At 40.8% G+C, this 26,546-nt stretch overlaps 1 protein-coding gene across 1 annotated transcript; it reads left to right on the forward strand.

Annotated features, from left to right (window-relative positions):
* Nucleotides 1-10,235: 10,235 nt before the first annotated feature.
* LOC145437053 (uncharacterized) lies at nt 10,236-26,321 on the forward strand. The gene is made up of 13 exons (XM_080314226.1): nt 10,236-10,495; nt 10,812-10,961; nt 11,183-11,316; nt 12,244-12,350; nt 14,611-14,775; nt 14,842-14,993; nt 15,249-15,406; nt 15,472-16,848; nt 17,368-17,575; nt 21,173-21,646; nt 22,191-22,480; nt 23,458-23,702; nt 26,009-26,321. The coding sequence occupies exons 1-13, from the start codon at nt 10,432-10,434 to the stop codon at nt 26,094-26,096; spliced, it is 3,612 nt and encodes a 1,203-aa protein (XP_080170352.1). The 5' UTR covers nt 10,236-10,431; the 3' UTR covers nt 26,097-26,321.
* Nucleotides 26,322-26,546: the final 225 nt, after the last annotated feature.

Raw genomic sequence — 26,546 nt, forward strand, 5'->3', positions numbered from 1 at the left:
TTCTCCTATCCACTAATTTCTAGCTGCCTCATCTTCTTAGTATTATTCTTATCTGCCATTATTAATGTTGCACCATCACTGGTTGCATATTATTATCTTGGCATCTAGAAACATACGATATCGCCTCAGGTAAACAGGCGCTACCTATATCCTGACACATATTTATACATATACAATACAATGAAAACCATTAATTTACGAAACAGTCAATTCATTCGTCTCTTTACTGGTCATAAATGTCATTGGAATCGACGACACTAATAAAGTATTTTTGTGGCAACAGTCACGTGGTAACAGGATCAGGTCTGGCACGCATCTTGTGGACATTAAAATTCATAATTTTACGTAGGACAAATGACCAATACCAATACAATCTATACCTGTGCATTCAAAACTGTCACGGAATTCCTTCTTAGATTTTGGAAAGGTTTTGGAAAGAAAGATTCATGTTCTATGTTGATTGCATAAAAGGCTAATCTCGAAAACGACATTCCAGCATACATTTACACACATATGCCTGGTAGTATCTTAATCGCATTTGCTAGCACTAGCATGCAACTCAATTCCGTAGCTTACTGTCTCGTTACAACATGATAATGGTTGCATTCCGTTATTTTAGCTTCAGAAACGCCACATGATACTTATGTTTTTAAATTCTAATTAAGAACTGAGTAGTATATTCATATTGAAATGAACCCGAATATTTTTGGCTGACACTCGTCAGGGGTAATCGTTAGCAACTAGTAGAGAATTGGAAATAACATTGTACATCAACAATCGTATCACTAAATCTGACGTCATCGGCATGATATTTTGAATAATCGGGGTGAAGAGTGCGCTTAAGCTCGATGTAATATTTTTAGATGGTACACCAACTCCTTGTCTTGGCACGGACTTGGTTGACGTATCTTGATAAAAGTTGACTCCAAGGCACCCAAATGAAAGTGTGAACGACATGTCGTGACGAGGCGAAATCTGTCGTCTCGATAAATTTTTCGCACAAATAGCATTATCCAACGAATGTTTGCCAATGGTAGAGTTCATGGCCTCTGCCTGTTCTGGATCAAGCTTCAAGGAATGAGTCAAGGGTACGCCTTTCTCAGAACTGGATCCGTGTGTTTTAATGTATTCGCGTTCATTTCAATATGAATAATACTACTATACAATTGTATATTGAAGCTCCGTACATTCAAAAACCTTTCCACTTTAATTTTACTGAAGTCAGAGAGTTATGCTGAAACGGTAACCAGAGATCTGGCGATATAATAACTGGAAATCCGTTAGTCTTATAGTTTACAGTCTCCAATTATGTCTCCAACGCACTTACAAAATCCATAAGTTACGTTATGTTATGTTATACATACGCAGACCACATATTTCTGATATCGCTACATTGGTAGTACCAAATTATAGCCGATATGATCCGGGAAACTTATATTGTCAATGCACTGAATATGCGGTGATTTAAAATGTTTTCCTTACGTCCACGTTTCAAGCCATAACAGCAATTATAGTGTAGATTTTTTTAAATGCAACAGGCATTGATGATTACGGACTACAGGTGTGCCTACGATGGTGTTACATTGTAAAGTAAAGTACACCGAAAATTCGTCACAACTAATACGTTATATTCGAATATAACATTAAATGCATTGTCAACGGTAACTTATGTAGGTATTGTAGTAGCGTCACTGATTGACTTAGATCCACGCCCAATTCCCACATCACACTTATCACACTCATCACTGCCCACCACCTACCGAAAATGTGATTCTATTTCGACATCTGTGGAAATTATTGAAATCAATCTTTTCGTAGTATTAAAGTCGCAAAGAATATGTTTTGATTCATGATGCAATAAAATGTAGTCTACTCATTTCCTCACCCGACATGACCCTTCTTTAAAATCGACCACTCCTAATTCGAATACTCACACGAAAACCAATTGCCTAACTATAGATCAAACCCAAAGATACTTGAGTTTAACTTTGTATTCAATTAATAACGCATGTTTAAATTCCGTCCAATAAATCTAATGGCATTTTACCCACTAGCCATAAAGATATTAGGTCGTTTCATAGCTCGAGCCGTCTCGGAATGACGTCATTACACGGCTTGTGACAGTCGATTACGCATCGGTATTGTCGTAGTTTGCGATGTACAGCTCCAGCGCCCACTTGAGGCGTTAGCGACCTGGAAATACGCGATAGGTGCAAATTAGCAGCTAGGTTACGCTAAGAAGTGAAGGATGCTCTGAGACCGAAAGGGACGCTATGGACCATACAGAACTGTCAGTAATGCAGCAACGGATATCGTAATAAACTAATAAATCCATGAAGAGATTTAGTAGCCAGCGATTTTCCTAAACACGTGTAAAACAGAGTTGTTAAGCGCCTACCACCACAACCAACGCGTCACAACAAAGTAGTAAATGTACCATGGCTTTGGATGAAAAATGCCTTGCGCAATTTGATTAAGTGATTGTCTGTGGCCTAGCAGTTGCGACCTTGACATAGCGAGTATACTATATAGTCCGACCAGATTGCCTGTGCATTGGAACAATATTTTCCATATCAACCGAATTAAAATCGGCACTGTTCGGTATCAGTTTCGCTTTATTAGCTCGATTTTACTTGGTCATAATTGTTTTGATTCTACGTTATATGAGAGCTCGATGTGCTTATGTGGAGTCAACATATTTCAGACCTTCTCAGAGGCATAGTTGTTCGATTCCGCATGTATTCCAAGTTGGAATTTCCAACTGACGGTCCTTAACCCGATAGTCGGACTGTAGCGATGAGTGCGAACATGAACCTCTGTTTAGAAACTGATAACATAGCAAAGATATTTCAATGTCAAACGGAGGTTTCGCATGTCACATCTTAATCGTTCTGGAAATAGAGACAAAAATGTTCTTTGGGACAGCAGCGTAAACACCTTTTCATTGTTTACACTTGCAACAGCTTCTTTTCAGTGACGGGATAACGCTGTCACACAGCACGAGATGTCGACACGAAGATTAGGAATTCTTTTAATTTATGACAAATAATTTTGATATTACACGTGTACTCAATGCACCCTAAACTCCCAAATATAATCCAGATAATATTGCAGTCATAGCTACCTTATAACAAATATAAGGCACTCAACTATAATCGTCATCCATGCAAAAGTCATCAGATTAGCTTATTATCAAGTCGACATTCGCATAGCTCATAAAACGAAGAAATCAATTAGGTAATGATAATTGTGCATTTTGAAATCCTGCGTTCATTGTATCAAACTGATATTGCGCGAGTACTCAATGCAATGTACACTCACCGCACTCTAATCCAGATAAAATTCCAGACGAAGTCAGTCTCCAATGAATAGGACCTTACTCATGACAATTACACGATAACAGTAGTCTTCTTCAGCTTGTTGCTTAAAGCGCGATTGCACAGGAAATCAAACAAATTGACGGTTTCAATAACGCACACCACCGATAAGCCGTTATCTCTTACATCCTCATGAATCGCTTTTCTTCTCGTCTCCAGGTAAAGCGCCACGGTATAAATGCCCTTGCTCCCTTTCATAAAATTCAATCTCGTATATCATCATGTGTGCATTGCTGTTCGCCTCTGTGGGCAAAATCTGACTGCAGTTGTTAAGTTTACTCGCCTCTTCAATTCGACTTGAAGAAATGGATTTGGTCAGAAAGTTTTTTACCACCGACATCGATGGACTACACGACAGGGAATTTCTCGAACAGGTGTTCAACCTCAAAAGCACGCATCCCGCCGAATTCAACGCGGCATTGACGTACAAGCTGCTCGCCACTGCGCCAGATAATGAATATCTTTCCGGAGAACAGTTTGTTCAGTTTTTTAACAACCATCGAAAAATAACGGATAAACTCAATTATCTTGCGGCACGATTCAAAATGGAGCTGGGGGAAAAGCATGGGCTACTTCATGACGTCAGCCAGCAGAGAGTTCATGGGTCCAGTATTTTGTTTTATCGGCCACAAATCCTTTCTCCACCGACTTTAATCTGGCCAGGAGCAATGTCAGCTACTGCGAAATCTTATGAACTCATTTATTCCCGTAAGGTCTTCCTCGGCGGCATACCGTGGGACATAACGGCAAGCGAGCTTCATTATAATTTTCAGCATTTCCGTTTGATGCGAGTCGAGTGGCCAGGCGAAAAAGGAACTGTGCTTAAACGGGAAAAATCGAGTTACAGCCACGTATACCTGGTGTTTGAAAGACCTAGCGACGTAATAAGGATGCTGCAAAGCTGTAAATACAACGATCAGAATAGCGGGTGGTTTCTTAACTTGTCAAGTCAAAGATGTTCTGGTAGAGAGGCGCAGGTTATTCCCTGGTGCGTGTACAATAATCTCCACAAGCATGTCATATCGGCGCGAACCAGCCACGGGGAAAATTCTATATTCGTCCGGGGCTTGCACGGACTCGTGACAGCCGAAAGACTGTCTGTGGTGATGGAGGAACTATTCGGTGACGTTGTCCTCGCGTCTTTGTACCATGATCAATATCAATACCCGATCGGCAGTGGGCGCGTCGTGTTCGGCAACCTCGACAGCTACGAAAAAGCAATGCGAGCCACCTCTATCGAAATGAGAACTGAACGATTCGTTAAAACAGTCGAAATCGAACCTTTTATAATCGTGGACAAGTACCTAGGGGTCTTTCACTGAAAAGCTCGTCTCTATGTTCTTGCAGAGAAATTTCGGAACGCCTGAATTTCCTCTACGCTAATAGTTAAATGCTGGGATGAATAGCATACGCAATCAATTTTTGGGTAACAAGTCCCTCTTGTGTGGCGTTGCCCATGAATTGGCTACGTCGAGTGCTCTCCCGTGTCACATACGCTGATTATGTGCGTTGCAAGATTTCACCTTACACCATGTCGCGTGTATCGCATTTTTATCTGTTACCTTTGCATTTCGATTGTTGAATATCGGCGAGTTTATGACATATTTCCTCATTAACATGTAGTGCTACACTCAAGTGTGATATTTCAAAGTCGGCACCATGTTGTATATAATTCTGCTATCTCTTTACCATTTTCATAATATATTCATATCGAAATTGTCTTAAACGCGAAGCTTCTAATTGTTAGTCAATTTTACTTGAGATTGCGTGCATTTTTCTATTAATAAATCGGCTTTGAATTGAATTTAGTAGTTGATGTGAGTTTTAGCGATCCAACAGATTCAATTCATACCATCGAAGTATTCAGATGAGGTAAATACAGTAACGGTATATTTAGAAAGCCTATTTTTCATATCTTTTGAGGCAGTTAAGACTTTCCACGAGCACTGCAATGATGACCGGCCTAGATTGAACTGCATAACACATTCGTTCTAAAATATGCGTGTTTCGTTTCGTAGGTTTAATAAAGTGAATTCACCTGTGAATCAGGTTTGGGTCGTATGAATTAGACCAGTGGTTCTTAACCTTTTCCCCTCCTGCGCTCCTTTTCGAAAATTGTCGTGCTGTACCGCCCCACATATTTTACGGAGTACAATCAAAACGAAGGGATAGATGCATGGCCGTAACAGCAATTCGTCGGCCACTCACAAAAACGTTTGTCTTGGCACCCATGGTGATAACCAAACTTATGTGGGCTTCGTCCCCAAGATCCCCGTCGCAGGACTACGTTTATCAGCAAAGTTTATGCGGCCTGGTCGCGCTACGCGGGAAAATTATCGATCATGCATGAATGAAGCGGTCAAGAATATTGATAATTGTATATATATATCGCTATAATTTTTTCATTCTCTCAGCTCACGTAATCAGATTTACCGGTAGCACAGAGCGAGGTGTTGTCTTTGAAGATGTCGGGCACGTAATTAGTAATTAAACATATTCGAGAGGGCCAGTTGGTTAGGATTTCCATACGTCCTACTTTAGGCAGATTTGTCCTCTTTATTCGGGTTTCTGAAAACGTCCTCTGTTTTGGCAATTCGTCCTCCTTTACAGCTAAGACATTGGAGAAATACGACTGAAAAGCGGCATATATGACGCCAAATAGGGAATTCGTGGTTCTAACGAATGTGGCGACCTTTTTTTAGTCATCACCACTAGATTGTAATAAGTGCGTAAATTGCGAGTCGAACGAAAATTATGACCTATTTTTAGTCAATCCAACAAGTTGTAATAAGTGTGTATATCGTGAGTCGAACGAAAGTGGTGATATTTCTTCTGTATTTTTTTTAGTCAACCAACCACAAAGTCGGAAAACTATACCGTTTTTTCCTGGATTCTACTCCAGTATTATAAGTCTGGAAATTTTAAAAAAGTGTCCTCTTTTGCCGATTTCAAAATAAGCTAACCCTGTAGTTGGTGCAATTACTTTATTACTATAATGTCCTAAATGGTGTGGACACAGCGAGATTGAACGGCTCACTGCATTTGCGTTACGTCGTACTTTCCATTTGTCCAAAGGCAATTCTACGGCCAATTTTGACTGGCTTGCCAAGCGCTAAATTTAATAAAACGGGTATCAATGGAAAGCTGCTGCTGTACTGATTACGAAAAGAGAACTTTTGTTCTCCTCATGGCCCTGGAACTCCCCAAATCGACAGCATTGTTGCGTCACAATGCCAAACTTCATCACGATGCGAAATTCGAGGCTGATTTTGAGGGGGTTCCAGTTCCACGAGAAGACAAAACTTTATATTCTCATGATCAATCTCAATAATGATGTGTCCTACTACTACTACGACTACACTATGTACTGCGAAGCCATTTTTCTTCAACGCCTCCCACACCGCCCCCTGAGCTCAGAACCCGACATATCGCTGTCTAAACGTTTCCGTCCCCTTCAAATCGCTCCGTGGGGGCGCTGGTGGCAAGATTAAGAACCGCTGAATTAGCCGAATTGAGCCCCTATTGAGACTTTTCATTTTAAACTGTGATTTCCTCATTAAAGTCACTGCGAGAGATATTTCGGCCGATCCATTCAAAATATAAATACCCAATGACGAGTCGTTTATCGGACATTATAAAATTTCCAATCCGACAAAGTAACTATAGATTGCTATGAATTCTAAAGTCTACTACATAATATCAACCAGACTAATGAATCAATCAGTAGAGGCTTTATTTATTGCTTATTCCAGGGTCGGCTATCCCTGTCACTAGTTTCAACTGTGGCACGCGAAATCATGTCTCATTGGATTGCTAGTGATTAGAGCAGGGGTTCTCAACCCGCGGCCCGCAGACGTTTATTTTGCGGCCCGCGACATCTTTCATTACGGAAGCAATTACTATACAGGCACAGAATTGTTACATATTAATTTAGCTACTTAGCTTTCGTATCGCACTGTCTGTTTCGTTTGATTACTCATTCTTTGATGTGTTCTGGTTTCGTGATATAGACCTATGCTGAAATTTAGATTGTTATTGTTTTGAAACGGTATTCGGCTGAACTCTGCTTCAAGAGAATCCCGCTGCGTGGAACACTTTTAAAAAGTGTTTCATACACGTGAATGGTTTGAGCAGAAACAAGTACTAGAAACGAGAACGTCGAAAGCTGGGTTTGTAACTCTGCGTCGAGCAATGAATTTGCTTTCCCAGATATAAATGGAAAATCGATGTGTCATATTTGTCAAAGAACAGTTGTCGTAACGAAGCGTCGAAGCTTGAAATGATACTAGCCTACGCATGTTCCTCCTGGAGTTTCACATATCGCCTGATACTTAGGAAAAACGAAGCTAGCTTGGTGGCAAGCCCAGCAATCCATTTGTCGGGTATTGTTAAAATTGGCAGCGACGTTACAGACGTAACTTTCAAAATGGCTTAGAATATCGCTAAACCCAAGAAATCTGCTAGAGAGGGTGTGATTTCAATAAGACTTCAACATACTGTGCAAATATTCGCTGTTTCCAGAACTTGGCAGCGAGGCCATCATGACCTGACAAATTTCGAAGCTACAGTTGTCTGATTCAACCGTGACAAGAAGAGTAACAGCAATGCCAGTCGATCTTTTATCGCATTTTCTGAACCATGTTGCCGCGTAGACTACTTTAGCCTAGCATTGGACGAATCCACCGACTCCACAGATATGGCATAGCTAATCATCTTGGTGCATTTGATCACAGTAGACATATTTGCGAAGGAAATCCGAAAAACAACAAATTTACAAAGCTGACTCATCATCATCATTATTGGTGCAGGGCTCCATCAGCCATGGAAGGAATGGAGAAGGGTTGAATGGTTCGCTCAGAAATGACCCCAAACAACAGACTTCTTCTCATATCACTGAGAGCTGAAATTCATGATAATGGCCTCTGTAACGAAGGAGTGACCGTTATTTCATACTTGCTCAATGCTCACTCACGCATTGAAACAGGGAGTTCAGTTGTCTGTTGGAAGGGTTTGGGGTGCATATACCTACTTAGAAACGAATGCAATGCAGGCTCCATATGGGGATTTACTTGCGCCGCTGGAAGATACATATTCTCACCAAAAAACAGCCAATGTAAACTTACGAACGCTGTCCATTAATGCTTTAGAATGCATTAAAATGTACGAAAAGCCCGTATACGACTGGTAGATAGGCTATAGTAGCCTAAATTTAATAGTAGCCCACAAATACCTGATAATAATATTCTGCGGCCCGCAGCGTCTTTATTTGTAACAATGCGGCCCGTTGTACAAGGGAAGTTGAGAACCCCTGGATTAGAGGAACGCTTTATATATTTCCTTTTATAAAACAAGGTTTGATGCGGCCCGCGAAAGCCTCAAGAGATATCCATAATGTTGCTGAAATTGCGTCGAAAATCGAACTGCTACTTCGAAATTTTAAATATATTATTCTACTAGAAAACGCGGCACTGTAATTGTTTGTGGTACTCACGATATTCTTTATTTTATTTACGTATCTGCCGATTTCTTACTTTTTAAGACAGCGCTCGCGTGGATAAGATGGCGAGGAGGAGCCTAGATATCACCGGACATAGTGGGAATACAGTAGCATATATTATCACTGTTTTTAAAGATTACAGACACACATTATCCTGATCCAGCAGAGATATCAAAGGAAATTTGCAGTGAGGAAAATAATCCACACCTTTTTCGTATACCCCATTCTGGGTATTTTCGCAACCCACAAAGTCAGCAATGTCCCAAGGGGCGGTTGTGATTAGGCGATAAGCCTAATGTACCTGAACTAGTCACATGCGTCCGAGAGGAGACATGAGTCACGACAATATTTCGGTCTGCGTACCACTTCTTGTACGATTGACAATGTACGTATTGCGCAGGTCTACAATTGTTTACTACTACTCCGATAATCATTATTGATCGCAAATCCTTCTTAATATTACAAGTGACGTAAATGTACGATTGTATGAAAGGTAGATGAATTACTGGATGCCTTATCATTCGTGCTAATTGACTGGATGCGGTCACTCAATGATTAGCTTGTATGATTACAATTGTCGCGACGGCCACGAAGTATTAATTGTAATTACTAGAGTCGAACTTACAGCAGCGATTGTTCGTTTCGGCGATCGCGAGTTATTTTCGCTTAAATCATGTTGCAATGTGAACTCAATTCGGCTCACATCGTGTCGCAAATTCGTGGCCCTTAATACATGTAAATCGGTAATGAGTGAATGTAAATTTTTTTCTGGCATAAGAGTGGCCAATCAAATAACTATAATTGACTTTGATGCCCAGTTTTTCGTCAATATTTCGTCTCGCCGTAATCAAATCATTACCTCATTCGTAAATGCGCTATTATGTAAACTAGGAGCCTGGTTTAAATAATTTAGGCGAACTATGCCATCAACCCATGTCACAGAATACCTCCATGAGCGTAATAAACTCTGCTATTATCACCGTAATGATTTCCTCATGATTCCTTCCTTTGGAGTCGCTATTCTAAAAGGCGAGATACGGGCTGATTTGCTCATATCCACTAATACTAAGACGAGGTAAACACGACCGATCATAGACGCAACTTTTGAGCAGAATATGATGTATATACTTCCTACGCGATAAAAAATAGTCAGTGATTCGAACGTATAGTTGATACAGCAAGCGCTCACAGGCCAAAAAGTACGATGCATTTCATAATCTAATGATAGATACAGATCATAGACAGATCTAACAGTAGATTATTGCCCGGTTTCTCTTACGCGACGCTAGAAAATTAATCAATACCTGAGTTTGCAATCCACGGCCGAGATCAGCGTGTGTTGTACAACCAGACAGAATATATCAATGATAATCGCGTGCCGTATATACAATGGCATAGCGAAGTTAATACTCTACCTACTGCATCATGTGTCAGATAAACTTGAATCGCATTTACTTGACATGCAAGCTATTCTTAAATGCTCATTTCATTTCTGCACAGATAAATTACTGAAAAATAGGAAACAAATACAAAAATACAGACATCGTATATTTTTCAATGATGCCGATAATGGCGAAGTCACTGCTGACATTAATATTACACCTCTCCGCTTTTATCTTCCGTAAGTACGTTATACGCATGAATTTCCAAGGCGCCGATAAAAAAATTTTGTCATTGAGGCGTAATAATACCAAGTAGGCCTACACAGGCAGATAACAACACACAGTTTCGATCTAACAGGTACAAATTCGGCTATGTGTGCTAGCCGTTATTACGTCACAACGACCAATTTATTTCTATAATTCGAGATGGTTCACCGCATTTACTGACGTACGTTGCTGATGAGAGTCAGTCGAACAGCTTCGATCGGCAATATGAACATATTGTTTGTTGCAATATTTAATTTCTGTATTTCTGAAAGCCTGTTTCTCGTTTAGAAGCTACAGCATTTCCTCGCCAAAACCAAGCTCTGCCTGTTATGCCATGTGGAAACGCGCTATCGAAAAGCAACCAAAACCTGTGTATGACATTCAACGGCGGGGGAGTATGCACATGGGATCGCACGAGCATGCCTCATTGCAGAATCGGTAATTCACGCAGGCACGCTATGTAGGCTGGGTATTCAGTAACATTATTTCGCATAGATAACAATAACAACCATTGCATGTCATGTTTTACAAGATGGAAATGGAAGAAAGCATCAGCTTTTTGTTGCCCTTCCCGTATACGAGCCTATTTACAAAGCATACGCAGTTTCTTATGATTGGATACGGAGGACATTAATGCAATATTTGCCTGTCGATTCTAGGTAAAGACTTTGGAGCGGCCGCTCGACTTCTCGGAGAAGCTTTGGATGAAGTATCTATTCCAGCGAAACCCTACAATGCATATGCGGTGATTCATGCCGCTAAGATGTTCGGAACGCAACATGGAAATGTTCAGGTAGGAAAATAATATACCGCATAGTGACGACTTAATCATTTCAAGAGAGATTGGGGTTGATGGTGGCGATAAGACATCGTTCGTAATGGTCTTGAACGCGCTCGCACAACGATTCCGACAGGTAGACCGTCAGGTCAACTCTTATTTCTCGTTTAACTGTACGAATATCATATTGCGGATAGACTTTGCCTACATGCAGAGGCATTCAAGGTAGTCAGAGTCGCCACTAAAGTGTCGAGTTGGATATAACAACATAGATTTCCACAGAACCACAACTAGAATTGTAATTTCTAGGATTTATCATAACTACTTCAACTGGTAGTAGATAAGGAAAGGTATGAAATGTACCCAAGTTCGAGGGCTTGCCATGCTTTTAACAGTTAACCTGACGTTGCATACTTTCTAAATTGCAAGATGTATCTTCGCGACTTACACAAAATGACCAATAACCCTTCACATAAAAAGTAATGGAAAATACATTCACTTAGCGTTATACGGGGGGGGGGGGGGGCTGTTTCACGACGTTCTCATGATATTTCCACCCATAAAAGTGATTTCACCGCAAAATATACAAGAATATAATTCGGCTTTCCAAAATCCAAATTATACATAATAAGTAATTTTGACTAAAATCTTTTCAAGCAAAATTAAAATATTGAAGACATAATTACTTGAACAAGTAGTGATTGCAGGCAAAATGTACTTGGGTACGCGGAAAAAGCAAAAGCATTTCGTTACTGACGACCTCATCGTAGACCGATTATACAAGAACATATTATCGGGGGAATCACACACTAATGGTTCGTACGGTAAATTCGTGCGTCACGGACGAGTCGCAGGTTTCAATCCAAACATTCACGACCCGTGCTTACCATATGTTGACCGGATACACAATTGAAAGCTATGGAGACTCTTTCTTTGTTTTAGATTAAAATGCGAGCGGAGGAGCATGAGAGAAGACTGCGCTTCGGACGGACTCCGTTCGATCAATCCAGATCCCCGCAGTGTCTGCTGAACGTTCCGATGTGCCGAAGGTGGATATATTATACTCGGTTGCATCTTGTAATACATGTAATATGTTGTTATAATGTAGTGGCGAAGGCGCATTTCTTCGAGATTTTGTTGAAAACCTGGTTTCCTCTGACAAATGGAACATAGTGATGGTAAATGAGTGGTGTCTTACAAAATCCTTAACCGATTACGAAATGTGCTACGAATAGACACTCACACACAACCCTATGAACTACAGAGCAGTTGAAAAACTATGATCATTTGAAGCCTATGCCGTTATAATCATTTACCGGACTACAGCAATTCCAAATCATCACTATATCAGATGACTTGCCGAGCACAATCGCTATAAACGGCGGATCAACTGTGATATGTTCCTATTGAGGTGAACCCAAATAATTTCAGCTGATACTCGTCAGGGGTAATCGCCAGCGATCCCATACGTCTGTGATTTTAGTGTTACATTATGGGCCCGGGATTTTTGTCCAAAGTCTCGGATGTTCGGAAGTACAACGTACTCGCGAACACTCGAAGCCTGTAGTAAACGTCCGCTTTGAGCTTGTGGGAATTTCGCTATTGCGCCCATCCACTATGTTTGCATATATCATAATCCTCTAAAGGGGCGCTTACATTGTCATGAAATGGAATTGAGGTATGGCCGAACTGTGGTTTCTACTTAGAGTACGGTTTCAATTTGGCATTGATCATAAATAAATGGTTCTATTTGATTTGATTATAAAATTGTTAAAATGCTCCTACTTAAGTAGCATCGGTAATTTTTTTTAATATTTTTGCATTCTCAAATATGATAAACCCGTGAGCAAACTAGTTAGTTGCGGGTTCGTGTCACGCTTACCTCCTTGACCTTTAAAGCGTCGATATCTACAGTTAATAAAATTATACGAACTACATTTCTTGCTGCGAGCTTCCTATGCATTCCACATTGTGGACATTTGGTGTCGGGCTACAGAACTTTTGTGATGATAACAGGAACCACGCCATATTATAGAATAAAGAATCAATACGGCATTATAGACATTGCTCAATGATGAAGAACATTTTGTGTAAGCCAAAACTGATACATTCTGGAATTATGCACCAATGAGCTATTTTACAGCGGTAGTCGTAAAGTAGTAAGTTTGAGTAGTTGAGCAGAGTCGACGTAACGATAACAAAGTTTTCTAAACCACAAAAAGAACTAGGCATTCGTAGGATATGTCCTACCCATATTCGGGTATTGACGTAGAGTAGAATATGAAGCTCTTATAAGTATCCTACCCAAGTAAGCAAATTCAAGTAGTATATTTGGACAAGGGTCGGGCACTTTTAGCAATTGATTGGAGGTTACTACATAAGTAATAGCAAGATACGTCGTCGTGATGAAAGAAAAATGTCTGATGACACTACGAATAGGTGCTATTTGAAAATATGTTCAGTTCAGTTACCGTGATGCAGCGGCTACTTCACCCAGTTGTTTATGGCGAGCGTACTAGTAAACGTGATGCAAACCAACCCACAAACTACTTTATACTTTATTAATCCAAACTGAGTAGTTTTTGTCTAAATCACCACGACGCAGAAGTGAGCGTAGTGTAAAAATACAATCACTTGAATAAGAAATGCAAGTACCTACTTTAGCACCCCGAACAGAAAAAAAACTTCCTTGCCAACCTACTCCTACTCTATTATCTTTACAACATCCATTGCAAGGATACATATATTTAAGTCGAAGGCTTTTCCGGTCCTTTTATTATTGACAAATTTTAAATAGAATTTGGGAAGGATATATTTATACCTCTATCCAATTCATCACTGAAGCAATTTTTTTCAAAAGTTATATAATTATGCCATAATTGTGTACCTACTTTCTTACAATCATGTCGTATGAGCCTGTACCCGATATAGTCGACGCGAACGAACCCTCGAAATCCTCGTCTGTTCAACAGTTTCAGCACGTAGCTATGAATTGTTGGCACGGAATAGATGTTCAGATGATAATGACCGCCGACCGTAAATATGGTGCATACCAATGGATACCTTTTTTCGTCAAAAGAGTGATATTTACACGATAATTGCAATTGTCAGTGTCATTCCTATGTGATGTCACAACTAAAGATTCGTGGCATCATGGCTAAATAAATTCAAAACATGATTTAAACAAAGGTCATGTTTTAAACATGTTCGTTTTATATTGATTTTTCAAATGCACCCCGCTATAGTCACGGGCAATAATATTATCTGAACGACAGTGTTCGTTGATTTCCAATCGTAATATTACTTCAGGGTCACGTGTGGAGGCTTCGGCTCTCAAAATAACGCTACACAATGTCTATCCAACCCCGAGTGCTGCTTCGATCTCTCCTTGTATCAGTACCAATTCACCTACGGAAGTGAATTCATGGGCGGCGCTCCAGCCTGTTACCACGGCCCTTCATCCGCTTCATTCAAGTCAGTACTTTTGACAATAGGAATATTACGAAATAAATTTGGTTCATCACAGTTGTAAGTTTTCAGGAACGTGATCGGGCTCGTGAGACCGTGGAGCGCGTGGTATTCCGGTGTTGTGTTGGATTTATTTCATGAAGAGCTGATGAGGCCAGCTAGTCTCAACAATATGCAAGGATGCTCCGCAATAGCCTCGGATAGGAAGACTTGTGGATGGCACGGTAGGCAGTGAAATTATGCACGCTCAAACCACAGGATAGCAGTTTGTTGTTTTTGTGTTTAACTCATTGGTTAATTACCCCACGAAGTTCGTTGAACGTTATACAAATGTAACCAATACGATCTACCAATACCTCAATACCTTGACTAAACACATCGACTTATTTGCGATGTCATCAAACGACACGGCGCAAGATTGAAACTTGCTGTCATTGACCAATGGCTACTGCCTTATATTGTGAATAAATATTTTGCAGACATCACCGAATCAGAATGTCGGCTAAAGGATTGTTGCTACACTCGCCACGGGACATGCGTCTACCCTCACAGTCACGTTTTTAATGGCCTTAAAACCGCCGGATCCTACCCCGATCTCTACTCTACCGTTCCCGAACACGGGCAATGTACAGCTAATGTAACGTGACCTAGAAAATTATTATGCATCGGAAATCAATGTTAACGAGTGTTCTAATTTCACAGCCATTTCAGACTCACCCATCGTACGATAGGCTCTCCTGCCATAGACTGACATCTGATCCATATTCCGTGTTGTCGTGTCCGTCAGAGTGTTGCTCGGACAAGAGTGCAATTGAGGCCACACTATCCACGCACGGGTTCATATCTTACAGCCACCAAAGTCAAGCTGTACGAGGACATCAATCCAACTACCACACTGCCACTCCCAACTACTACACGCCACCAAAGGCACAGCCTGCATTCAATCCGATGAGTGGGTTATCTCCGATAACTCCGGACTTGGTCAATATGATGTCTGCGATAGCGGCCACCAACCAAGAATCAGTAGAATCTTCCGATGTGAACCAGTTGATGCAGCAAATCATGGGAAACGGCCAAAACGTTCCTTCAATGCATATGCCAACACTGGGTAAAAACCCTTTTATGCATATGATGCCACCTGCTGGTAACAATCCATTTGGTCAAATGTCCTCGTACGGAAATAATCCTTTCCCGCAGATTCCCCAGATTCCAGGAAATCCTACCGGGCTAGATGGTGGCATCTTACAATTGTTCCTAAACAATGGCGGGTCTACTCCAAGCAGTTACGGGGGAGGGCGAAGCCTCAATCCTGACGTGAATTCCATGATGGACGCCTACATGGTCGGACTATTTAATCAGGGCAAATCTAACACTGGCCTCCCGCAAGGCATGAATCCAAATATGTTATATTATCTAATGCAATCCAAAGAAAGTGGCAAGGGAATGGATATGAGTAAGCTCATGCAACTGGGCATGATGCCTTATGGTCTATCTCAAAAGGAAGGTCAAGGTGTCAACCCGCTTCTGTTAACCATGCTCCTAGGGAACAAGACAGGAGATAACGATATGTCGGACATGATGAAATACGCAATGCTACAAGGTAACGGAAACGGAAAAAATAACATGGCTACCAACATGCTTCTGATGAATCTGATGAATAAAAAGGGGGGATCGAAGGACAGCAGCAATAATCTTATGCTGATGAGTATGCTTTCGAATATGCAGAGGAATCGCGGTCAGCAACATAACGGGCATGCTCACAAACCACCCACTAACGATGGATACAATTATCAACAATACCCGCCTCACGAAACCTACCAAAATCATCACCGGCAAGATACTCAATATACCAAAACACGCGGACCTAGTCCGACTTACACTAGACCGTCTCCCACGCAATACCAACATAGTCATTCCAATAATGACCAGGCTTTTGTCAATGAACTTCTCTCAAGACGGGTGGCGACAAATCCAATTCCTTACTGTCCGTACACTTTCACGCGGATAGGAAATTTCCCGGACCTGACCCATGCTGCAAGGGGTTGCTGCAAAGCAATCGCTTGCTACCACAAGAAAGAGGTAAGAAGATATTATACATGAGTCACATCCAGAGGTGGTCAGTAAGGATGAAGTTCTAATTTTTAGGAGTATTCCAGTAGGTTTCGCCTACTTACTCTATTGTTAAAGTTTTTAGAATACTTAGAAGTTAACGTGACAATTTTTCTGTAAAACTACCTAATTTTCTCAATGCGGAATCTATATAGTAGAAGTATTGTAGAGAGATTTTTGCGTCACTTTCAGTTCAGCTAGGCAAAATATCCTCTATATACCCGTAACCGAATATATTTGTGAATATATCTTTGGGGATTTTATGACAGTCGTTGAAATGCACAGCGCATTCTTTTGATATCTCAGATTCACTGCATAAAGTTTGCGACCACGCGACATATCTTAGAAGTCAATACTTGTATCGGTGATTGATGATTAGAAATGTAAGACGTTATTTCTAATTCTACTCCAGCACCAACGCAGGCTATACTTTGAACACCTCTGGTAATATCTCAAAAGTTTCAGCAACCCCATATATGCTTTTAACAGGTGAAGAGATCTGACCCTACTCCTTTGCCAAAACCCACGTACAGTCAGTGGAGTGCGTGGACGCCTTGCGATAAAACTTGTGGCGTGGCCGCGTTTAGGACGCGGGTTCGATCCTGCATCCGGCACAATCAGTTGTCTATCCCATGTGAAGGACCATCTCGGCAGCTTGAAAAATGCAAGCTCGGACCTTGTCATCTGTCGGTTATAGGTGAGAGGAAGATCAAACTTTTCCAATGCAGGCGAATACAAACACCTATCATTTAGTAGGCGTAAGATGGGATCAGCACCGTAACTGCCGCACCCCAAACCCCCCAATTGGGGGGGGCCCGAGCTCGAAGTGGGCCCAAAATTATTTCGTGCATTAGCATAAATTATAGAGTATTTTTTGAAAATTTATGCAACTTTTTGAAAAATTTTTCGCGCAGCGGCGCGATTTCAAGTTGCCACATATCTTGATTTTGGAGTACTCTTGCCCCCCCCCCTTCAAAAAAAAAAGCAAGATTTATGGAAATAGGCATATCGGCGTTAGTGATTATCGCGCCATGATGTACCAAGACATAAAAAGTTTTAGGCCATGTAACATGCGACTCCAAGAAATGTGCTAGAACGATCGGCAGTGAGAAAACCTTGGCCGAAAAGGACGGCCCTTATGCTGACCGAAAACTTCGTTATATATACAAAATACATGTAGGTTTAATTGTACAAAGGCGCCTAAATGACTGGCGCCGAATGTTCCTGTCTTGGCAATCTGAACCTCACAAGACAAATACCATCCCGCAGGGGAAAATTATATACCAGTGAAGAAATACAATTTGAAATCGTGTGTGTCTTTTAGTTTAGTAGTCTACGTTTGGGCGATTTTATATTTTTTGATATAGCAGACAGGAGGTCACGAAATAACATTATGTTACGGAGTCATACCAACGGGCCCTACAGTTTCCAAGACACCTCACTCAGCTCTGCCGGTAAATCTGATTACGTGAGCAGAAAGGACAAGAAATTGATAGCAATATATATGCAATTCCCGATCTTATTGACCGATTTTATCATGAATTATCGAAAAATTTCGCGCTTGGCGCTGGCTCACTAAACAGTACGACTAATTTCGTCGCAAAGCAAACGTCATTGGGGGTCGGTTTATCACCCTATGGGAGCCCAAGACCCAAGATTTTTTAGGGGCCTGACAAAGTGCTGTTTCGTTCCTGTCAATGGGTATACGCCCGAAGATGTTTAAGTATTATTGTGGGGTCCTACCTATTTAAACAAGGCTCACTCAGCTCTACCTGTGAATCTGATTAGGTGCGCATAGAGAGGGTAAAAATTGATAGCAATACGTATACAATTCCCGATCATATTTACCGATTCAATCAAGAATTACATAATTTTTTCGCGCCTCGCGCGTTTAGGCGAGAAAAGCGTGCCCAGTGAACGGAGCCCCATGTAAGATGATAAGTAGTGGTTAACGGCGTACAGGATACAGCGTGAGGGGGGTCTGGGGGGCGAAGCCCCCCAGAAGTTCGGTTTATCATCATATAGGGGGCCCAATCCCAAAGTTTTGGGGGGGGCCTGGCGAAGTGCTGTTACGGCCCTGGATGGGATGAACATTTGAAGAATATATGTGTCGAAATGAGACGGAGGTCAAATTTTGTAACAATTACTTGTAATCACAGATATACTGTGATGTAGGCTGGTGAACACAGGTAACATCACAATAGACCCTTCACCCTTGTGATAATGGATCGATACAATGCGACAATACCGCCCCTGAAAACGTCGGGCGTTGTTTCTGTCCTTAATGAAGGGAAGACGCAGATAGCTAAGAATTGTAGATACATATTGAACTTGATGGCTTACTACTAGGTCTGGGCACAATGATTCGAGTACTCGAATCTTAATCGAGTATTAATTTTAAAGATTCGAGTTGAGTAAGACGATTTTTCCGAGCACTGAAATTATACGCTCCTTGTCGCCACTGAAAGTTAATTTATCAACGAGAATCCCAATTCTCACTGTTGAAGTCTTGAAACCTTGGTTGACCGTATCGTAGCATACGAAACATATCGTACAAAGTACAAACGGTACTAGCACTAGCACATTTCTGAAGTCATGATCATTCCACAGCATTTTCACCATGTGAAATAAAATCGGTATGGTCGAAAAATACCAAAGTATATTTAATGTGATGGATAACAGGCATTATATTCTTTGTGGTCGCATAAAAGTTAAATATTTGGACTTTGACATATTAATTCTGTTATGACGTCATAATGAGTGATACTCGATTACTCGACTCGACCGGAAGCATATTACATGATTCAGAATCGAATCACTCAGCCCTGTAGGTAATTCGCTATGATGACTTGACTTATTTCCATATCAGTATAAAATTCTCAATCTGATACCATAATTGGTGACATAATAATGGACAATGGAATTTCAAAACACTTTACGCAATGCCAAATTCCTTCACAATGCAAAACTCGTCGCTGATTTTGGGGGATTCCAGGGCCATGGGGAAAAAAATTTATATTTTCGTAATCAGTATAGCAGCAGCTTTCCATTGATATCCGTGTTATAAAATTTAGCGCTCGCCAAGTCGGTCAAAAATATCCGTAAAATTGCCTCTGGCCAAACGGGAAGTATGGGGTAATTTGAATGCAGTGAGCCGTTCAATCTCGCTGTGTCTTCGAGTTTAATAAATTTTCTACTACAATGCATGTTATAAGGAAAGCTATATTTAGGACACTATATGGTCAAACGATGGCGTCGGGGAGACCAGACACGGATTCATTGAGATAAGAAATGACACGTAGCGGGTTGTTGTTTTTTGGGAAACTTTGTATTTTCACGACAGCTGTAATTTTGCACCAGGATGATATTCTTTATCACGATTTGTGAAATGTCGACGGTTAGCTGATCCCATCTCGGCCGGACCTCGGCAGGCAACACATTGATGTTGCAGGTGTAGAACGTACCCCCACACTTCCTCGTCCTTGGTATAGCTAGGGTTGCATTTTAAACAAAAATCAATTTAAAACAAAGATGTTTAAAACATGGCGATTGTTAAAACATGCTTTTTATTTATTTTTTAACCAGAGCGTCACAAATATCTAATTGTGACGTCACAGTAGATTGACAATGTCATTGAAAATATCGGGTAAATATGTCTCCATCGACGAAAAGAGCTTCCGACCACTGTCATTAACATACCAAAAATATCGTGAACAAGGACTACATCGTTATCCAGCATTTTTACTGTCGGCGGTAATCTTCATCAGAACACCCATTCCGTACCAATGATCTATACCTATATGCTATAACTGTGGAAGTGACGTCGATTTCCAGAGTTAGAGCCACTCCATATTGTATGCGTCGACTTATTGGGCGCAAATCCTCCGTAGGCTCATACTACATGTTTTCTGAAAGTATTTAAACAATATTGGCACAATTATACAACATTTGATTTTTTTAAAGGCATTTGTTTGAAAGTGTTTTAAAATGCCGTTTCTTTTAAATGCAACCCTATTTATAGCTTCGTGATCTTTATTCTAGACAGACACTGATATTCATCAGCCTTCCATCGAACCAGTTATCAGGGATATGATCTCACGCTGCCCCGAAATAATGATTGCGCATAAATATAGATTACACGATATCTGTTGTTGCTGTGGCTGTTTATTAAACAAAAATTAGATGCTTATAACCTGTTATTGCAAAGATGACTGCAATCAGAGTTACTTAAGTGACGTTACATGTTGATATTTTATTGGCGTTCATATCGTAATCAAATGTCGTATATTTCCAGGCCAGGCACAAAGCGGCGGCATGACGGGACCTGATAATATGAGGAGAGGGCTTTCCATGCCAAGTTCAGAGAAACCAGAAACAAAGGAAGAGTTGAATGCACTCATGGAGACTCTTTTGCGAGAGCTCGACAATCCGTCAGCTTTACCGAACGCGCTGATTCCCCCGTTTACCAACAACGTGCCACCAACACCCACTCCCATTAATCCTTTCCACACCGTTCCTATGAAGCCATTCCCGATGAACACAGGTACCCGGTCTCACTCAAAGCAACCCCTGCATACGACGAGGGGGCAGATAGGTAGTGGAACTCCTCAGAAAGAACATCAGTATGCGCCGTGGAGCACTTGGTCGATATGCGATCGTAAATGCGGCGGTGGCAATATGATACGAATGAGATTGTGTATGTCGGCAAATGGCGGGTGCCAGGGGAAATCCGAAGAAATAAACGTATGCAATACCGAGGCGTGCCAAGGTAATAATTTCAGTGCAGTGAGCCGAGTATCTTGGCATATGAGGAATTTTGTAGGCCTAGGCATTGTATTATATATTATATGTATATAGGCTACTATATATTCCCAAATGCTTTGGGATACGAGTCGTGGTGAAATTCAAATTATGGATCGGGTTCTTTCGCTAAATTCAAATGCTTCAGCCAGTTCTGATACAAAAAGTGATTGATAATAACTAGCAATGTTAATCGGTTGGTTAATCTATCTCATTTTAACGTCGTTGGACGGTTCCATAGAACCGGTGTGACATGGCTGCATACGACCGTTGGATATATATGATTGCATCTTATAGGCGTTTTTGAAGTAGCTTAATACTTCGCTAACCATTGGTTTCAAAGGGTGATGCGAAATTCCACATAACTTGTTAAAAATAGGAATTCTACTTCGGTACAATGTCTGATTTACGAAAGCTGATCATCACAATTTGTACGAATATGAAGCTAATTGTCAATTTTTGGCCTCAACAAACGTTTCACTTAAGCGCTTCATATTTTGATATTCATCCAGCTCCTTCGCCAATCAGCATGGCTACTGTGTCCACACCCATGAACAAGCTGTCCCCAAATCCGCTCCAAGGACTGGTACCACTTCCATTCGATAACCAGCTTGAAACCCTTCCGCCAGTCTCTCCGAGTCAACAGTCTTTAATCGCAAATAAAGTTGATACCCCATCAAACAATTTTGTCTACGGTGCCTGGTCTGAATGGACGCAGTGTCGCAGCGGTGCTTCGAATTGCACCGGTGATGGAACAACTACTAGGCAAAGGGCCTGTTTCATATACTTGGATGACAACACGGTAAGAGCTGTATTATTTGAGTGGAATGTGGATATTGATGTTGTCGATTATGATCAGTGTCGGTATTTGCATTGTAATGTTGTGTACGCTTAACATACTCATATAGAGCTAAACATTAGATGAGACTCTTGGGGTAACATCACTATAAAATTGCAAGATATATTCATATTGAACTTAACCCGAAAGGTTTCGGCTGACACCCGTCAGAAGTAAACGCCAGCAACTAGTAGAGAATACAAAAGATCTGTGTATCAACAGTCGTATCACAGTCGCGAAATAAACTGTTGTCATCGGCCAATATTTGTCGGATAATTTTGTTTGCGCAAAATATCATCGAAGCGACAGATTTCACCTTGACGGGAGAGGCCGTTCACTCTTTCATTTGTGTTCCTTGGAATCGGCTTTTATCAAAATACGCCAACCTAGTTTGTTTCAAGTACTAAGTAGAAGTAGAAGTAACGCCGTTAATATATTCTAGTAGAAGTGTCAGAAGCGATTTACAAGTAAGTAAAAAGTAGGTGTTCTAGGCCTATAGTTTTGCCCAAGAAATTGAAAACTGTCAAGTAGAAGTAGAAGCAGTCTTACATCATAATCTATTGAGAAAGTAGTTCAAGTAGGTAAAATCTAGGAAAAGTACTTCGTTACTGACCTCTTCGGATCCCAACAGAAGGAGTTCGTGCATAATATAAAAATACCATATTAAGCTAAAGGTCATCTCGATTATTCGAAATTTCATGCGTGTGCGTCATAATAGGTGATATGACTGTTAATACTCAAAGTTCTTTATAAATGTCTACTGTTTAGTGGCAATTACCACGAGTGTCGGCCGAAAATATTCGGGTTTCTTGCAATATGTTTATATTATTCAAGTTTGATATTCATGATATCTGATGGGGGAAGTAGCATTATAATAAAACATGCTAAGAAAGTGAGGAGCAATAATAATCCTGCTATTTCCATACTATTCACTATTTCAGCCTGTGCGACAAACCAATTGCAAGGACAGCGTTCAAATAAATCCCTGCAAAGTGGTATGCGAATCAATCAGCACCTCCGACGAACTTGAAACTGTTCCTGATTTACCTGGAAATGAAACGATGCAATCCGTTGACGAATCAACCGACAACGTGATTGAGGATTTGAATGACGATGGCAGTTGGAGTAGGTGGTCGGAATGCAAAGGCCCTTGTGGATTGGATAAAGGGATAAGCACACGACAAAGGTGAGGATAGTGACCTACAGTTATTGGTCCATTTTAGTGTATATCATAAGACAGTCACTTCATCGACAGTACCAGTAGCGATACTGCTAACACCTGAAACAATGGTTCTTAAACTTTTTAGACCGCAGCCTAAATCTGAGTTTTATTGGCATCTCTCGACCCAAGCCCTATACATCGAAATAATGCATTTTTATTGTCAGTCCGATACGCCTTTACGGGTATATACAGACCGTGTTATTTTTGGCATTTCAGGAGCCAGATGCCAAAACTGCCAAAAATAAAATTTTGAAAATGCCAAAAACAAGCAATTTTTGACATATGCCAAAAATAACACTGCCTGCCAAACAGTGTATTTCGTTCATGGTGTTGTGTTAACAGAACCGCGTTACCAGCGAGAAGAGCGTTTGTGAAAGGCAGGTTTCTTAATCTGGGTTCAGCCCACTCATCAGGGGTGAAAGCATGGTGTCCTAAATGGTGTGGGCACAGCGAGATTGAACGGCTGACTGCATTTGGTTTACGTCATACTTTCCATTTGTACAAAGGCAATTTTACGACCATTTTTGACCGGCTTGCCGAGCGCTAAATTTGATAAAACGGGTATCAATGAGAAGCTGCCGCAGTGCTGATTATTAAAGTATAAATTATATTCTGCTCATGGAACTGGAACCCCCAAAATCAACCACGATTTTTGCATTATGATCGAGTTTAACATTGTGACGCAACAAACTGTCTGGCTATTTCTGAGTTGGATAGTCTCGTTTTGCCAGACAGTCTTGTTGCGTCAATGTTCTTAAACCAGCTAACCTTCCCAGAACTCTTCCATGCGAGTTGGTAATATTAAAGCCACCTGAAGTGACAAAAGTCCTCCGAAAACATATCGGTAGACTGAAGGAGAAATGATAGCCGGGCTACTAAATAGAATGTGTTAAGAGATAACACAGGAAACTCCTGGAAAAGGATCGGGAGAAAATTCTTTCCGCGATGAGATCGATGGCCCTCGCGAAGTGATCTCTTTTCATGATGCATGGAAGCCGGTTCGGCCCTCCAAAGATTTTGAAGCTCTGAAAACCTTTTGTGGATGACTGGCAACATTCTTTCCCTCAACGGCTACTGTTGAAGCCGACATTTCCCAGATTCGCTGGGCGAGAAATTAATTTAGGAGAAACTTAGCTGACCTGAGTTTGGAAGCACTGTTACAGTGCAAACGATTTAAGTCTATTCAACAGCTGTAACAATTAGCTGTTGAGCGTGTTTGTTAGGCTTTTCTTTCTTTATTTTTGCTTATTGGCACCGATTCCGATGAATACTGCACATTTCGTGGTTTCGTTTGATATGATTAACCTATGAAATCGTTAGGTTTGTTCTTCTTCTTGTTGTTTGTAGGCACTGATTATACGTAGATGCTGCACATTTTGTGGTGTCTTTTGACAAACTAGCCCAAATTAAGCGTTTATGTGACTAATTCGAGGCTGAAACTATCTATTTAGAGGACGATGCCAAAACTGCCAAAAATAAAAATCGAAAAATGCCAAAAATAAGTTATTTTTGGCAGTTTTGGCATATGCCAAAAATAACACGGCCTGGGTATATATGAAATTGAGCAGGGGCATACAACCAGTTGTACGTAACGCAGCTCAAGAAACATGTGTGACGTACGCAATTACCAATTGGGGTGAATTACTTTCCTTGCGGGCCAAATTTGTACGGCGGCGCTTAGATTACAAGAACGGGACTATATGTTGCCGACCAGTTGACATATCAATGTCATTTTGGGTCAAGGTTGTATCACCACCGATTTAGTTTAGCACCGCACTTTGCCCATGTTCATCAAAACGTCATGTCCGCTAGCGCCCAGGCGCAGAAAGGGTCGGCCGGGAAATACCTGTGTACCAAGTTAGGGATTTCCAGAGAAGTCAATGTCAGACGTAGATTATCGTAGCATCAAACTGATTTGTGCAATTCAAAGATCGGCACATCTTAATGCTAAAACCATATTATCGTTTTGCTAATAGACTAGGGTACCCAACACAATGACTTTGCATATACATAATCTAAACGCGGGAGATCGTGCGAAGCGCGAAAAAAATTCTGTTGAATGAAATTTAGCTGATATTACATACATAATAAAATACCACTCTGTTGCGGTCGCGACGCACGTTCATATCCTTCGCGACCAAAACCAAGAAACCCTGACCATGGAAGGTCCGATACTTAACAATATTATTCACAGTGTTTATTTGAACCCACTGAGGTCCCGTCAATATATTCCATCTCAACTACCAATCAATATAATAATTTTCTTATAGAAAATGCCTCACTACCGTTGATGATCCGTTCTGTGACGAAGTTGGTTTCATTTTGAAATCTCAGAGGACGTGCACCTTACCATGCTGATTTTCTGCATCTGAAGTTCATCCGCAAGAAGATGCAAATGTATTTTTAAGTTACTCTCAGTCGGTTTGTAATATATTACTATACAGTTGAATGTTTCAAGCCATATTTATTAGCAGATGATTTGATCTGCATGCGGGACGTGGATATGAATCTATGTTTGTATTCTGTGCATTTATGTGGACATAAATATAACGCCTGTCGCTAATGGCGACATGTCTTCGAAAATGTCGGAATTACCGAATCGGATACGTCTCCATTATATGCGGATGATGGATGATCACGATTAATTTTCTCGTGACAAGGAGTATGAGGATTAAGATCCAGGAGAACAAGCAGGATAAAGCATACTTAAAGTTCAATATACCTGGGTTTAAAATCCTACATGCATTTTTGGGAAACGGTTGCCAACTTGCAGCCGTTATTAACACGTAATTCCATACGCATGTATCA

This window comes from Botryllus schlosseri, chromosome 4, assembly GCF_051294905.1.
Source record: "Botryllus schlosseri isolate E-star chromosome 4, Bs_hap1, whole genome shotgun sequence".
In the NCBI taxonomy this organism is placed as follows: Eukaryota; Metazoa; Chordata; class Ascidiacea; order Stolidobranchia; family Styelidae; genus Botryllus; species Botryllus schlosseri.